Genomic DNA, 17,855 nt, shown 5'->3' on the forward strand with positions numbered 1-17,855 from the left:
CTCACAAACTTTGAGCAACACACTCATTACCTCTGTCTCAAACTTTCTTCACAAAACAAAATCCAGGACAAAATACACCTCTTAAAGCCATAATATGATCACATCTGAAATCCACTATCTAACTACACTGTGGACTGCAATGATTCAAGAATTGTCACCATCACCTTCTCATGGCAAGTAGAAATGGATAATAAATGCTGGCATTGCTCACATCTCAGGAATGATTTACAAATCTACCACCCTGACTTTTAGTTATATTAGGAGATTGTGCTATTAATGGGTGGCACAGTGGCTCAGTGGTTAGCCTCACAGTGCCAGGGACCTGGATTCGATTCCTGTCTCGGGCGACTGTCCGTGTGGAGTTTAACATCCTCCCTGTGTCTGCATGGGTTTCCTCCAACAGCCCAAAGATGTGCAGGTTAGATGAATTGGACATGTTAAATTGCCCATAGGGATGTGTAGGTTAGGTGCATTAGTCAGGGACAAATATAGGATGGGGAATGGGTCTTGGTGGGTTACCCTTCAGAGGGTCAGTGTGGAATTGTTGGGCCAAAGAGCCTGTTCCCACACTGTAGGGATTCTGATTCTAAACCAAAAATCATATGATAAATTATGCCTTTCTTTGTTTTATGGATACCCACATTAACCAAGGCTTACAACTGAATAATTGCAGAAGCGCATAGTTCAAATATGATTCCTTAGAACACAGTTTTCTGAATAAACCAAGTTTAATGTTGAAAAATAAATGAAAGAGGTAATCCTCTGAAAGAATTATTCTGCAGTGCTTTTTATACTCATAATAAAAGCGACTTAACCATTTTAACGGTCAAAAATTGGTTAATGCAATTTGGAATTATGTGATGTGCATACAAACAGGGCTTTGGTGAAACCACTTATGAAGTATTGTATGCAGTTTTGGTCTCCTTATCTGAGGAAGGATGTTCTGACTAGAGAGGGCATTCAACAAAGGTTTACCTGACTGACTCCTCGGATGGCAGGGGCTAATGTATGAAGAGAGATTAGGTCAGGTAGAACTGTGTTTGCAAAAGAACTGGAGGGAAGTTACCTCATAGAAAGCTATAAAACTCTGACAGAACTAGATAGGATTAACAAGGAAGGATGTTCCCAATGACCTAGGAGTTCAGAATCAGGTCACAGTCTAAGAATAAAAGGAAGGCCATTTAGGGTTGAGATGAGGAGAAATGTATTTACCCAGAGAGTGGTGAGTCTGTGGCATTCTTTGCCATAGAAAGCAATTGAAGCTGAAACATTCAATGTTTTCAAGAAAGAGTTAGATATAGCTCTTTGGGATAGCTATTTGGGGTGACATGGTGGCACAGTGGTTAGCACTGCTGCCTCACAGCGCTAGAGACCTGGGTTCAATTCTCACCTTCGGCAACTGTCTATGTGGAGCTTGCACATTGTCTGCGTGGGTTCCCTCCGGGTGCTCCGGTTTCCGTCCAAAGATGTGCAGGTTAGGTAAATTGGCCATGCTAAATTGCCCATAGTGTTAGGTGAAGGGGTAAATGTAGGGGAATGAATCTGGGAGGGTTGCTCTTCGTAGGGTTGGTATGGATTTGTTGGCCCATAGGGCCTGTTTCCACACTGTAAGTAATCTAATCGTAAAGGGGATGAAAGAATACGGGAAGACATAAAAGATATTTCTCCCTGAATGGCTTTAAATTGAGAGAGGGAAGTGTGTAGCAGGACCTGGGTGTCCTTGTGCACCAGCCACTGAAAGCAGATGCAGCAGGCAGTAAAAAAAGCAAATGGTATGTTGGACTGCATTGTGAGAGGTTTCGAGTGTTGGAATGTGTTGTTGCAGTTATACAGGGCCCTGAGAGGCCACACCTAGAATACTGTGTGCAATTTTGGTCTCCTTTTCTGAGGAAGAATGTTCTTGCTCTCAAGCAAAGGTTTACCAGGTTGATTCTGGGGGTGGCTGGACTGATGTATGAGGAGAGATTGACGAGGTTAGGATTGTTTTTGCTGGAGTTCAGACGAGTGATGGGGGTCTTATAGAGACTTATAGAATTCTAACAGGACTAGACAGGGTAGATGCAGTGATGATGTTCCCAATGGTGGGTCTGTCCAGAACGCATTTAGTCATAGTCTGAGGATTTAGGGTAGAACATTCAGGATGAGTATGAGGAGATGTTTCTTCACCCAAAGTGAGGTGAGCCTGTGGAATTCATTACCACAGAAAGTATTTGATGCCAAACCAGTGAATGCATTCAAGAGGTGGCTGGAAGTGGCATTTGGGGTCAATTGGGTCAAAGGTCACGGGGAGAAAGTAGGATTAGGCTATTGAGTTGGATGATCAATCCTGATCATGATGAATGGTGGAGTAGGCTCGAAGGGCTGAATATCCTCCTCCTGTTCCTATCTTCTATGTTTTTATGTGTGTTGAACAGATTTAGACATGCCTGAGCAAATGGTAGCCTAGTTGTAATAATAAAACTTGGCATCACAGAGGTTATGAATTTATAATTCTGCCACAGCAACTTGAGGAACTAGTCCCAAGCAATCTTGTAATTTGTGACCATCTGAACAAGCAGATTGTTTCAACAACTCAGCTGGTTCACTAATATCCATCAGGGAAGGGATCTGGTCATTCCTAATCAGTTTAGTCACCGTCCCACACTATAATCTTACTACTCCAAGGCTAGATATGAGAAATAAGACATGGGTTGGCTCACCCACATTCCCCCAAACAGTTAAAAAAGAATGAATCACACTCTGCATGGAAGGAGGATTTCTTGAGAAGAGACGATGATGTCATTTTTAAAAAAGTAAAAGCAATCACAATACAACAATACTTAGTCTGATGTAAAAAAACCGAGAAAGTTGAAATAAAAACACAAATGCCTGAAATACACAGCAACTATGGCAGCATCTGCGAAGAGAAAATAGAATTAATGTTTAGATCAAGGACCTTTTGTTCAGTTTTTCATCCTTTACAATAGTTCACGTTTATGTTAGAAAGTTGGAAGCTCTAAACTGAATGAAATCAGCTGAGGGCTAGAATATGGTACTGAGTTGGGTGATCAGCCATGATCATATTGAAAGCCAGAGCAGACTTGATGGGACAAATGACCTACTTCTGCTTCTTTTTTCTATGTTTCTATGTTTCTAACGAGCCTTATGGCCAAATTCATTTTGGTTGTGTTCATTTATTATGAACCCAGATACAGTGGTAAGCATTGTGAGAAATTTGAAATGGTCTGGTCGAAAAATGTAAAGAACAGAATTGATATAACAGCATCAGTTAAGAAAAGTGTCAATGTAAAACTAACAATTTGCTTAACTTTTTTTTTATATGGAAAGCTAGGTTACAGGAATAAGAGGTGAATTCCAGAGATGAGGTGAGAGTGACAGCATTTGATATCAAGGCTGTATTCGACTGCATGTGGCATCAAAGAGCCCTGACAAAATTGGAATCAATGGAAATCAGGGGACAAACTGTCCAATGGTTAGAGTCATACTTGACACATAGGAAGATGGGCGTGGTTGTTGGAGATCAGTCATCTCATCTCCAGGACATCCCTCTAGGAGTTTCTAAAATCAAGTATCTTCAGTTGCTTCACCAATGACCTTCTCTCCATCATAAGATGAGAAATGGGGATGTTCACCAATGATCGCACAATGTTCAGCACCATTTGCAACTCCTCAGATACTGAAGCAGTCCATGTCCAAAAGCAACAAGATCTTGACAATATCCAGGCTTGGGTTGACAAGAGCATGTAATATTTGTGCCACACAAATGCCAGGCCATGACCATCAGCAATAAGGGACAATCTAACCCATGCCCCTTGACATTCAATGGTGTTTCCATCACTCAATCCCCCACTATCAATATCCTGGGAGTTATCATTGACCAGAGACTCAACTGGACTCACCACATAATAGCAGTGGCTACAAGAGCAGGTCAGAGGCTAGAAATATTGTGGTGAGTAACTGACCTCCTGAATTAGGATGTTTTGAGAAGATTTGCATTGAATCTTCACATCTGAGAAACATGGCATTTCAACTGGAACTCTATCAACAAACACATGGTTGGCACGGTGGCACAGTGGTTAGCCCTGCTGCCTCACAGCAGCAAAAACCTGGGTTCAATTCCCGCCTCAGGCAATTGGTTGTGTGGAGTTTGCACATTCTCCCTATGTCTGCGTGGGTTTCCTCCAGGTGCTCCGGTTTCCTCCCACAGGTAAGGTGAACTGGCCACGCTAAATTGCCCATAGTGTTAGCAGAAGGGGCAAATGGAGGGAAATGGGTCTGGGTGGGTTCCTCTTCGGAGGGTCGATGTGGACTTGTTGGGCCGAAGGGCCTGTTTCCACACTGTAAGTAATCTAAATCTAAATCATTAATTTGGATCCCATCACTCTTAGAAAAATAACAGGAAATGACATCACCACAGGAAATGACATCACCAACCCAAGGAATCCTAAACACATAATTAGAAAGCAGTTCACTAACACCAGTTCTTCATCTGAGGCTCACTGATGATGTTACCTAGTATGGTGATGAAATGTCTGAAAACGAACCTTCCAGCTCAGTGAGCAAACTTACATCCAAGATCTCCTGAATCCTCAAAGCCTGTCCACCATTTATAAGACACAAGTCAGGAGTGTGATGGAATACTCCTCATCTGCCTGGATGAGTGCAGCCCAACCAACACTCAAGATGCTTGACACTATCCAGGCCAAAGCAGCCCATTTGATTGGTACTACATCCACAAGCATCCACTCAGCAGCAGCGGTGTATGCTATCTACAGCATGCACTGCAGAAATTCACCAAAGAATCTCAGACAACACCTTCCAAATCCACGACCACTTCCAACTAGAAGGACAAGAGCAGCAGACATATGGGAACACCATCACTTTTTATTTCCCCTCCAAGTCATTCACCATCCTGACTTGGAAATATAGCACCGTTCCTTCACTGTCGCTTGGTCAAAATCCCGGAATTCCCTCCCTAATGGCATTGTGGGTCAACCCACAGCAGGTGGACTGTAGCAGTTCAAGAAGACAGCTCAACACTTTCTAAAGGGCAAATAGGGATGGGTAATAAATGCTGGCCAGCCAGCGACGCCCACATCCCAAAAAATGAACAAATAATTTAAAATTAACATGAAACATTGTGTGATGTTATCAGACTCAAAGTATGTGGTCGTGGTGTGAATATGTGGTCAATACTCACTTTAGAATCAAACACACTGCCAAGCATGCAAATGGCTTGATTCAGCCTCCCATAGTGGTCAGGGCGAACAATTGAGTTCATGACAACATAGCAACAACTGTGGTCTAGTTCAAAGAAAATGTACCCAATATGGAGTAAATTTCTGTTCATCTAGTTCTGAACGTCAAACAACTGGTCTGGCAATAGGAGTGCATGGAGAGGATAGAGGAGATGGTGTTGAGGGAGGACTAGGTAGCTTTAGCATAGATATGGAAAGATTATGTGTTTTTGATGATATTACCAAAGGGCAATATGTCAGTGAGTAATAGAAGAGGACCAAGTTAAGGCTTTTCAGGGACACCAGAGATAATTATGTGAATGAAGCACAGAGGCTATCAGCCAATTCTCTGGTCATGACTGTATAAAATGGAACTAAACATTTGCATGGCCTTGCAAAAGGACATTGGCAGACAGGTGTTGCAGGTGGGTGTCCAAACGCATGTAGAGTTCAAAAGGCAGAGAGGAATATGTAAACAAGGTCAGCCAGCTGGATTTCAAGGAATATGAGTTCCCCAATTGGAGCTGTTAATCTGGTTCAATCAGGGATACCTGGCTGACATTAAACGATTTAATGTCAGGGATGCTGACACTCTGGTGCGTGTCTCTGAATGAGGCAGTACTATAGTCAATGACTGTTCACGTGAAAATAAAGTGTGACTTGGCGACTGGATACCAGCCTGTACAAAGTTATTTCAGAGTAGCTTACCACAGTCACATAGACTGTCATTTGTGGCTGTGGTAAGAGAACTTTCAATGCTGTGGCAGGCACAGAAATGGAACTGGAGGGATTTGAATATCTTTTAATGGAAAGGTAGGCACATATTGTGAGGCAATGGCCCATTCAGTTACTAAGGAGAGGAAAGGCAGCTTGGAGTTGGCGAGGTAGTTTGCATCAATAGAACATTGAGGTGGCACCATGGCTCACAGCACCATGGATCAGGTTTAATTCCACCCTCAGGCGACTGTCTGTCTGGGGTTTGCACATTCTCCCCGTGTCTAGGATGGTTTCCTCCTACCATCCAAAGATGTGCAGGTCAGGTGGATTGGTCATGCTAAACTGCCCATAGTGTCCAGGAATGTAGACACTAGGTGGGCTAGCCATGTGAAGTGCAGGGTTACAGGGATAGGGTAGGGGTCTGGGAGGGATAATCTTTGTTGGGTCAGTGAGGACTTGCAGGGTCAAATGGCCTGATTTAACACTGCAGGGATTCTGTGAAGGATATTTTCTGTACATTTAGCTATTCCATTGTACTCCTGGTTGACAGTCCGTAGTTTACTTAAGTAAACCTGAGAGAATCTAAAAACCTACTGGCATGCCCTAGTTCACACCAGTTAGAATAGAATACTCATTTACTTTTCCTTGTCTTTTTCATAAGAAAAATACAGTGCAAAGTATTTCAGTTGCCATATCGTGGTCACGATATTAAAGCAGGAGGCATAGATCAGAAAAATAACTTTTAAAGACAAAGTCCATCTGCTCTAAGACACGCCAGAAGTTGCCGTCAAAGCATTAAACACTAACCCACTTCCATGAACTCATCATCATTCCTATCTTTGGTGGCTCCTTTCTTTAAAAAAAATCACCATTGTTAATCCCTTCCAGCTCCACAACCCTTGCAGGTTTTCATACTCTTCTCACCTAAACTTCCTGAGCAGTCCTGACTTTAATTGGTCTGTCCTTGTGAATGTGCCTTCAGTTGTCTCAGTGTTAGGCCCTGGAATTCCCTGTTGAATTGCCCCCACATGTTGACTATGTTTCCTCCTCTAAGGCATTCTTAAAATATATCCCATCTTAATGTGTTAACAATGCGGCTCTGCATCAGACTTTGCTTTCTAACACTCCAAAGAAGTGCTTTAGAAAGTTTTACGTCATTAAAAGCTCTATATATACACCAGTTGTTGACAGGATGATTGTAGAATTTTGAAGAGAAAGTGGAAGAGAAATTAATGACTTCTCCTGACTTCACATTACTTTTTTATACTTTTTTTTATCATTAAAAATTAGAAAACATGTTTAAATATGCTTGTTGAGCAAAAAAAGACAAAATTCACAAAATGTCATTGATTTTAAACTTCAATGAAAAATTAATTTTCTTAATTAGACATTAAATCACTATAATTAGCAATCAGAAATAAAGTATGGTATTAAATGAAAGGTAAAATCTATTTTTTCTCACATTGTTTCCCTTCCTGTTAAAGGATTCATGCCTTGTTAGACTACAGAACAATTAGAGGCATCCTCCATATCCAGTTACTATTATTCACATCAATGTGTTTGCGGGTTACTTAACTGTGGAACTGCACAATTTCACCTGATCTTAATCTTATCCAATGTTCACAGCATATGTATTCCTAATTGGGAAAATCAGAAGATCTTGGAGTGATTCCACTCAATCCCCCACATTGACCTGGGCCATGACAGCTGCTAAAGCTACATTAGATTGTCAAATGTGGGATCTTCCTGATTTGTGTGACATGACTAATTACTGGGTAAATTCCTTGAACTATGTGAATAACATATACTTGAAATTAGTGCTATTTGAATGAATATACATCCTACAATCTAGTTTAAAAATTAGGAATCTTGATCGAGATTCAATACAATAAAAGATAATCATTCCAAAGAATTTCTACAATACACATATGTATTTGACATCATCATACAATATGTAAAATGCTTCAGTAAATAACAACGGTTTTAATATAAAACATAATGCACACAATCTGTAGCTTAAATGTACATCATAATGAGGAATAAATGATGTATAACATTTGCAGCAAACGAAGCGACTGTTGAATATTCAATCAGCCTTGTCTTTCTCTTAACTCAAACATATATAACTAATAATATCAGAGACATTTTTACATAATGATGTACTCAGCTGTAAGCTTCACAATATTTAAGTGCTATACATCATTATAATGTTGTACCAACATTTAACAGTATATAAATAATACATATGAAAATGTTATATTGCATAGCAACAAAGTTCACATCATAAATTTGAGAACTTCAATTGAAAATATGAATTGATCTAAAAATGTTTTCTTGTAAGAAGAAAAACATACAGTAATGTAGCAGAATCTCAAACTAACTGTTTTGTTCACTTTGTTGACTGAATTTCTTCCTTTTATGCTGTAATTTTAGTGTCATTTTTTTAACTGAATATGAATTCTGGGCACTTTTTAAACATTGGGGGTTCTTTCCAGTTGCTAACAATGTAATGATTTAAAGGGAGGGAGTCAACCTCACCTAAGGGCCACATTGTCTTCTGTAGTATTCTGACTGAGCTAAAGAGTATCTGTCAAATTGGATTGGACAGATAGAAATTGAAGAAAGGTGTAATATGTAGCCCTACAGCTCTCGGTATAATTCCCCTCCCTAATAAATCATAGTAATCATAGTAAAAATGCACCAAAGTAAGTTTTATAATCATTGGTAATATCAACCAGAGCCACGCTGCTGACATTTACTACTAACCTGTCTCCACTTTGTAGCTGGAATATAGCTCCTAAATAAATGGTCACCTTCCAATGATTTTCATTTCCAAAGAGAGATCTGGTGGAACTCAGTAACAGTGTGGGTTCAGGGTAACTTGAGGTTAACTTGCTAATGATAAGAGTGATATGAGTAGTGTTTCTAACCCCTCGTCTAGTGTCTCTGAATGAGACCTGGGAGTAAACAAAGTAAGTTCCTTTCTTCGGAATGATGAGCGCTGGTTTCTGATAGATTAGCTGGCCTTCTGTGAAAGCAAGTCCATTCTTATCTTCCCACTGCAGAGCAGAAAATTGACCATCGATTTCAGGAGACGAAGGTTCTTTGGCTAAAACTAAAAATGTAAATCTGGTTACTTGAAGTTCTCCTGTTTAATTTTTAAAAAGATTTTGATAAAACCAATATCCATTGGTCTCTGAAATAATACTTAATGTCTTAATTTGAGATAAGCTTTACGTGCCCACAAACAAATGTACTTTAACAAAAAGATTAGGTCTGTTTTGTATGATTTTAGATTATTGGTTAATTGTTGGCACAAAATCTACTAACTATTTCTAGCTACTAGCTATGACAACTGCCATAGGGTGCAGAAGTCAAGTTGGCATTTGAACCTATCAAAATGAAAACAATTCAATGCTGAATGTATTATCTTCTGACAGAACAGTCACTCTTATGAGGAAATATGTCTTCTACATTGCAACTTAACACTTTCTAATTCTTGATTGTGGAAAATCAGACGTTTTTGAGTTTGAAACATTCGCAACTATATTTGCTTGTTAGACATATTTTGAATCATTGCACTGAATGTTAAACTAACCTGCCTGCAAATTTATTGGAATGAAAACAAACTCAGTGACGCTTGGACAAAATCTAGTGGCAAATATTCATAAAGTATCACAAAGGGAAACACTTACTAGAAGACTTAACGACTCAGGAAGCTATTACTGAACAAAGCATTTAGTACTAATACCAGGACAAGCATAGACTTCAAAATCCAACAATCTATGTAACATTAACATTACAATGTTGGACAAATCTGTATTTTCTAAACTATTTATGATGGTCAGAATGTGACAAGAATAAAGGGAAATATTAATAAGCAGGACTATTGCAAAGTCTGAATGAAGTGAATACCTCATTAGTATCGATTACAGTGGAGGATTACATATAATATTACAGATACATTCAGATTTGAATTTGGCAGAAATGGTTAGGGTTGCTATATATCTTAATATTTCAGCGCAACCTACTAATCCTACGATACACGCTTGTTATGGATATATACTTTTATAACTGCTTTTGTATGAGTTCCCATCAGACAAACAATAAAATAAAAACAGCGACATCTCTGACCTGTCAGATGAGCCCTGGGTTTTTCAGTGATGTCCAACGGTGGTGCTGGAGGGGGGAATAAAAGAGGAAGTTTTGTCAGCATCACGGAACTCAGTCCACGACAAGAATACAGGAAGAACCAGTTTTTTTCAATACACATAAAGTTGGTTGAAAAAAATACTAACCAATCATTTCGGAATTCTGTGGCCCAGCCTGAAACGAAAGAAATGGGTGGTGTGAGGGAATTGGTACATCATAGAAAAAAAGTTGCTTGAAACAAGGGAGACATTCAATACTGACATTCTTATACTTTAAGGCCAAACCAAAATATAAAATTACAAGCAAGAAAGTAACATTACAATCAATGCCAAGCTGGATCAAGAGCACATTTAAAGTTGGCCATTGCTGTCTAGTTTAAGAGAACATTCAGAATGAGTGTAGTGTAGAACACCTGAAGTGTAGAACACGAAGCTTTAAAATGGCAAACTTAGAATTGCAGCTTGCTGACACAGAAACAAAAACAGAAATTGCTGGAAATCTGTGGAGAGAATTGGTTAGAAAGTCTGAGTGAGGAGGGAAGTAGCTGTCTCTGTCTCACCTCCTGGACAGGCAGCTGTTTGACCAGCAGGTAGGCGCTCAGCGTTGCCAGGAGCAAGCAGCAGCTCACGCAGCAGGCGAGCGCCAGGCGAGCGCGTCTCCACTGAGTGTCCTGTAGCCTCACCCTGGGCGCCTGCCCCACCATAACCACAGCGTCTTCGCCGTTTGTGTCCATCCGTTCCGTGGCTCTTATCTCACCGACGGCTCTGGCTTTGCTCGGAGAGGTGGTGATTTGATTTTTGCCTTTGGCTTCCCCGACATATAAACTGCAGCTTTCCAAAGGAACTGTGACGTGGGGAATCCGTACAGGGAATGCCGCCTACGATACGAAACTCGCAGCTAGCTGTTTGTATGTGTATGTGTGTATTTTTTTAAATGTTACATTTTATCCGGCCACCCCTTCCCCCTCCGCTCCCGAAGTGAAAACCCGGAAAGTCCCTTCAACTGGAGACCTGATCAATAAACAACAACAATCTAGTTTACAAATCTCCCCAAATTGATAATAGAGTGGAGGCCAGTCGGAGCTAAAAAGCACCAAGAGTGAAAGTATTGTCTTCACATCAAATAATTTTTCAAACACCCACATGATCTTCTTACACTGTACTAGAAAGAGTAGTGAGCGAGGGGGAATTCACTTTCGGGTTTATTATAATTTTGCGTATTTATTTATTTTCCGGGTGCAATTGAAATGCCCCTTTTAAAAAAAAAGTGTTCTAGTCTCTGCTCAGCCCCTGTCGTTTTCCAATTCTGCTTTTGTTTTATTCTGGAGAAGCCCGAACTCAGTTTAGCATTTTACAGGAACCCCAAAGGCAACAAATGTAGCGAAACGAAGGTTTGCGATTTTCAGAATTACCCTCGGGATGAGGGAGATGTAGAGAGAGTGGAATGTCCGCTTCAAAGCAAAGGCCAGGGAGAGATTCAAATAGAGACGTTCGACATTGGAAAGAATTCCACTCGCAGGACGGTGAATCAACAGATGATTTTGCGCAATTAATTTAAAAAGAAAACATGTAAGAGGGGAGTATTGACGAAATGTTATTTTATTCAATTTATTTGATGATTAACTTTTGACCTGAAAGAGTGTGGTGGCAACAGGTTTGTCAATAAGAGATAAATAAAAGAAATAAAATAAATCTTCTGCAGAGGAAGAGTGGGGTGTGAGACTAATAAGATCTTCCAATAGTGAAACAGGTAAAAAGGAGTTAATAGTTTCTTGGGCTGTGTGATTCCATGAACATCTCAATACGAAGGAAATCCTTCATGGCAAGGAATGGTTGTGATAGAAAATCTTGCGCATTTCAAGAGTATGCTTTGAGAAAGATATTGAATAACAAAAATAATTTATCCTGGTTTCAAATAGATGTCTGACAAGAGAGGCAAACGTTCGATATGGGTTAATGGCATTGTTTGACTAATCACAGAAAGGTGAACATGGGTAGAGACCTGCTGTTGGCACTTGCTTGGTCTTGTTGATAACTTGACAGGGATGTGGAAAGGCGTATTTTCAGCATTTTCTGGTTGTATTTTAGGAGTCATGACGTGTATGCTTTTTAACATACTGACTGTGTTTCAAATAATGCCCATAAATTTATCTTGCAAATTGTACTTCAAGATTAAATCACATAATTTATACCACGGTATTCAAAATGTAATGCTAATGTTTTCTTTATATTTAACAAGCACATTGATTGGTGCTAGTGACCTCTTTTTTTCTACTATAGATCCCATCATTACAAACATCAGTTTGTCTACTGTGGTATAAACTCTGCTCCACCTAAAAATCATTTCAGTGGTATGCATTCACTCGGAGTATGTGGTGTAATTGAAGAGTTAATCCATTTCAGCATATTGATAATAAATGAGCTTCACTGTTATTTTGCATTTGCCTTACACCATATTCCAGGTAATGTGAAACTTTTCTATATTGAGCATTTTTATTTGGAGTATAGTATTGTGTATAATATTTCCTCAACACACAGTAGTGCATGGTTAATACAGTCACATGTACATAGTGATTCTGGAGCAACTCATTGTTTCTCTTCATTCCATGGGTTTCCCTGCAGTAAATGTTGACTATGAAGTGTGTAAGTAACTGGCAGACTTACAACTGAAGTCATTTTCAGTGTGACGAAACTGAGTGTAATTATGATGGACATAATCAAGTTAGATTTTCATAAATGTAAGATTACTGAGGAAGTATTGATGTGAATAAAAATGCTGTGTTTGTTTCAATGTTTTGTTGGAATTTTTCTTTTATGTTACCACCTTTGAATTGGGAAAAATACTTTTTTTAGATATTATTTATACGAAGTAAATGGAACTTTATTTACTGAAAAGAATCAGGCTATTTCTCTGAGCAGCAACTCAAAATATTTATAGAATTAATTACGATGTCATTTTTAAAATATAATGCTGAAAATACTTTAGAATTGAAAATAAACATTAATCTCCCTACTGCAAATACTTGGCCTTTTTTTTCCTTTATTTCCACAGAAATAACTGGGAATGCAACTCCATGGACATTAACAGTATATTGCCTGAGTTAGTAAACAAGAAGATTGCATCAGCATTACTACTTGTCTGATTATTACATTTAATTTTCTATCTGGATGATAATAGGTGTAACATTTACGAGGATGTGAAACTTATATTTGTTTGTGCCTGGTTAAGATTGCTGCACTTGTAGCTGTGGATTTTGCAGTCAGGGTGGGTGGTGAATGGCTATGATTAAATATCTGTCTTGGGTTTCTTGCTTGTAAAGGCATTTGTGTGCTTTTTCTTCTGCAGTTATGATTACTTTCTGTGTACTTGTTTCTACTGTATACTTCTGCTGCTTCCTGCAACTTCTGGGGTTTCGATGTTTAGATGAATGTATAAAAATAGAAAGTTTACTCTCATATTTTTGTGGTGACTATCATGATTTGCTTCAATCATTATTGACTACACTTTGTGTAATCTGCAACTAATGAGGTAGATCAATCCAAAGGTGTGTGCTTGAACATGTGTTATTATTGAATGCTGTTGATAAAAATAATCAGTGGTTAGTCTCTTAGTTTGTAGATGTATCACTTGTGTTGCTTTTGGTGTGTCTAATTCTTTAGGTTTTCTTTTTGTCACGCCTTGCATTGACCTTTTGACTGTCTGTCTGTCTCGCAATAGGCAGTTAATGCATATAGAGTAGTTTTGTTGAGCTGCCTGTGATAAATGGAGGGGAGCTCATTAGTTCAAATAGAATTAGTTCAGTTTCCGCGATCCAAAATTAATCATTTGTAATGCTGTGTAATAACCATGTAAAAAGCAGGCACTGTGAACTGTGTAAGATTTTCTGATTTTTTCCCCCATAAACTGTTATCCTTCTGATAGTTGATACAAGTATTTTTAAATGGCTTTTACTTTAATTTGACAAAACGGTAAAATTGAGTGTTTCCAAATTGTTTGTTCAAAGGGGTTTTTTTATACGTTGACTGGAATGGCTAGGCATTAACTCTGATTGTGCAGAAATTCCATTCCAAAACACATTTTAATTGCATCTAGAACTGGACAAATGATGTGTTGAGACCAGCATGTCTCCTTCTGACATACTGTTATAATCCTTTTGCAATCGATCCATGAAAAGTGCTGTTGGTACTCTCATTTGTTCATTTCTATTAAATGTTCATTTCTCATTTTTTTCTCTTCATGGGTAATCTAGAGAGTGTTTCTTTTGATTCAAAGTATTCTTCTTGCTTTTCTTACCTGGGTATTAAGAGGTAAAGATTTTATTGCAATAAGTCGTGTTCTTTCAATGATTCTCTGAGTGAAAATCTATACATTGTTTGCCTCAATGTCTTGTTGTAAAACATAGTACTCTAGCAGAAGAAAGATTTGTAATTCCTGCTGCTAATGATTTTTTAGCTGAGATCAAATTTATTGCTGAACAAAGAGACCTTGGAGTACAGGCTCATAGTTCCTTAAAAGTGGTGTCACAGATAGGTTAGTGAAGAAGGCGTTTGGTGTGTTGACCTTTATTGGTCAGTGTATTGAGTATAGCAGTTCGGAGGTCATACTGAGGCTGTACAGGACATTGGTTAGAGCTGAAAATGTGTTGCTGGAAAAGCGCAGCAGGTCAGGCAGCATCCAAGGAACAGGAGAATCGACGTTTCGGGCATAAGCCCTTCTTCGAGGGCTTATGCCTGAAACGTCGATTCTCCTGTTCCTTGGATGCTGCTTGACCTGCTGTGCTTTTCCAGCAACACATTTTCAGCTCTGATCTCCAGCATCTGCAGTCCTCACTTTCTCCCAGGACATTGGTTAGGCCACTTTTGGAATACTGCTTGCATTTCTGATCTCTCTGCTACAGGAAGAATGTTGTGAAACTTGAAAGGGTTTAGAAAAGATTTACAGGCATGTTGCCAGGGTTAGAGAGTTTGAGCTGTAGGGAGACTCTGAATAGGCTGGGGCTATTTTCCTGGAATGTGAGAGGCTGAGGGGTTACCTCATAGAGGTTTATAAAATCATGAGGGGTATGGATAGGGTAAATAGACAAGGTATTTTCCACGGGTAGGGGGAGTCCAAAATTAGAGGGCATAGCTATAAGGTGAGAGGGGAAAGATTTAAAAGGGACGTAAGCAGCAACTTTTTCATGCAGGGGGTGGTGGGTGAGCTGCCAGAGGTAGTGGTGGAGGCTAGTATAATTACAACATTTAAAAGGCATCTGGTTGGATATATCAATAGGGTGTAGAGGGATATGGGCCAAATGTGACTGGATTTATTTAGGATACCTAGTCAGCATGAACAAGTTAGACCGAAGAGTCTGTTTCTATGCTGGATATCTCTATGACACTATGACTCTAAATTGCAGTATTGTCATCAGTTTAATTCTGGAATGTGTCTTTATATACTACAGTGCTACCTTCTGATTGGCCATGAGAAATCTTGCTTACTTGCAGTTAATGATGTACAGGCATTGTCATTGGAAGGATAAGTCCACTTTAACTGATGTTAATGCAATAGGTTTGTGTTATAACATATTTACATATATGATGTCAGTTGTGACTCAATTGATTCCACTGTTGTCTTAGAGCCAGAGGTTGCACTTTCAATTCCCATTGCAGAGATGTGAGAACTAAATCTAAACTAAATCTAAAGTTCAATGCAATACCAAGGAAATGCTGCACCATCTGTTCATGTGGTAGCCCACATGAGATGCTAAACTGAGGGCCCATCTGTTCACTGGTTGCTATAAAGATCCCAATTTCACAGAAAATTTCTCCCCAGAATATTTATCACTAAAACTGATTTCATGCTCATTTATCACTTTGAGATTTGTGATCCTTACAGTGCAGTTCATAATTCCTTCATTCGCTCTAAAATGTTTTGGGATGTTGCGGGATTGAGAAGCAAACAATGCAAGTCCAAGTCTTTTTCCACACTTATTAGTAGCTGAATGATTACAATGGTAGCAGTTATGGAACAGTTAGCAACTTTGTTGCTCCTCCAAACACTATTTCATAGAATCCCTACAGTATGGAAACAGGCCATTTGGCCCATTGAGTCCATACAAACCCTCTGAAGAGCATCCCACCCAGATCTATCCCCATCCCTCTTCCCCTATTCCCGTAAACCCACATTTCCCATGGCTAATCCACCGAGCCTGCACATCTTGAACACTGTGGGCAATTTTGCATGGACAATCCATCCTGTACATCTTTGGACTGTGGGAGGAAAGCGGCAAAAACCCACACAGACACAGGGAGAATGTGCAAACTCCACATAGACAGTCAAGTGAGGCTATAATCAAACTCAGGTCCCTGGCACTGTGAGGTGACAGTGCTAACCACTGAGCCACTGTTCCACTGTATTACCCCTTATTTTGAAGTAACGGTTTAGTAATCTGTATATTATTCTGTATATGATATTTATAACTGGGAGCAACAGCTCATCAATTTGACAATCGAGCAATTGCACAACACTTTTTGTTTGGCAGAACCTATTCTGGTAACATATTTAATACCAGAAAACAGCTTGCCAGGATGCATTGATATCTGGAATGTGTAACTAACTTAAAGATAATCCAAATGTCAGATCAGAATTTTCATTCTCTACTCCCAGGACACAAGTTCAGTACATCACAGTGGTTTCTATGCATACTGACTTAAATACCCTACCTTTCTCACTCAAGATTGTGATCTGTTGAACAGTTAACAGCTATTCAAATGAAAGTAGTCAGTATGCATTCACATACTTGTGTGTTTTTAAGGAAATAGATTTAATAGCAACCCCACATTGCCTCCTCACTTTCTTGTTGCAGGTACTTTTGGGAATTTTTAATGTATTTAATATCTTCAATTTGCTTTTGAATTCCTGTTGTACACTCTAGTTCTAATTAAGAAATATTCAGATTGAGGTTATTATATGCCTATATCTCTGTAAGTTTAGTGTTTCAGAACTTTCAATCATCTAACTGCCTGGATTCCCATAACTGTTAGTGTCTCACACTCTTGTATTATAGGGCTTTCCTGGACAAAATATACAAATGTGACTTTACAGTATGTCAATAAACTTGAGTTATTTAGAAATTTTTCCATCCTTCCATTTCTTCACTCAATGAATTCTTTAATCTTCCCAAAAGGCTTGGATTTTAACATTCAGGTGAGCACATGTGGGAATTGGGGTTTGGGGAGAGGGTGTGGAGGGTACTGTTCTGAAGTCGTGAGGTACTGTCAGTTCTTCAATAATGTGATGGCTACATGCTTGTACAAGCCCACATTATACAAAAATTGTGTTTTAGAAACAGCACTTAAAGTGTCGGTGCTGTAACCCTTTACAGCCAGCACACATTTTAAAAGTTTGCACGATAGAAACAGCATCCCCAATTCATCAATCGCATTACAGTGAATTTGCAATGACGAAATGCACATTGTAACAGATCGACCTGTACAGCAGAATGTGTTTCCTGAATATTGTGCAGAATTTATCTGCAGACAGCTATGTATTTTTTTCTCACTGTGGTTGCCCCTCCTACATGTAGCTTGATTGACAGGCTGAAGCCGTCCAAGCAGGCTGAATCCAAATGACAGAAAGTCAATGTACTGGGGAAATAAGAGAAATCAGAGAGGGCATACAGTCTGAGATGTAGAAGAGATATCAATAGTAGTCTGGGGGAGGCGGGGGGGCATTGACGTTTCAGTGGATTGGGGGTTCAGCCTTCAG

At 39.3% G+C, this 17,855-nt stretch overlaps 1 protein-coding gene and 1 long non-coding RNA gene across 3 annotated transcripts in view; one reads left to right on the forward strand and one right to left on the reverse strand.

Annotated features, from left to right (window-relative positions):
• LOC122564792 (tumor necrosis factor ligand superfamily member 15-like) overlaps positions 1–12,242 on the reverse strand; it is a 59,196-nt gene extending 46,954 nt beyond the window's left edge. Inside the window, exons 1-4 of one of the 2 annotated variants that reach the window (XM_043720028.1) lie at positions 10,666–12,242; positions 10,253–10,280; positions 10,089–10,133; positions 8,721–9,069 (exon numbers count right to left, since the gene is read on the reverse strand). In XM_043720028.1, the coding sequence (XP_043575963.1) occupies positions 8,721–9,069; positions 10,089–10,133; positions 10,253–10,280; positions 10,666–10,839 (596 nt within the window). In that variant the 5' untranslated portion in view covers positions 10,840–12,242. Of the gene's footprint in view, positions 1–7,922; positions 9,070–10,088; positions 10,134–10,252; positions 10,281–10,665 lie in introns of those variants that run through there. The other variant, XM_043720027.1, reaches the window with a different exon arrangement.
• LOC122564793 lies at positions 10,931–14,264 on the forward strand. Its single transcript, XR_006316001.1, has 3 exons — positions 10,931–11,019; positions 12,386–12,567; positions 13,158–14,264. It is a non-coding gene; the product is annotated as an uncharacterized LOC122564793 (long non-coding RNA).
• The last annotated feature ends 3,591 nt before the right edge of the window (positions 14,265–17,855 follow it).

This window comes from Chiloscyllium plagiosum, chromosome 30 (genome assembly GCF_004010195.1).
Source record: "Chiloscyllium plagiosum isolate BGI_BamShark_2017 chromosome 30, ASM401019v2, whole genome shotgun sequence".
NCBI lineage: Eukaryota > Metazoa > Chordata > Chondrichthyes > Orectolobiformes > Hemiscylliidae > Chiloscyllium > Chiloscyllium plagiosum.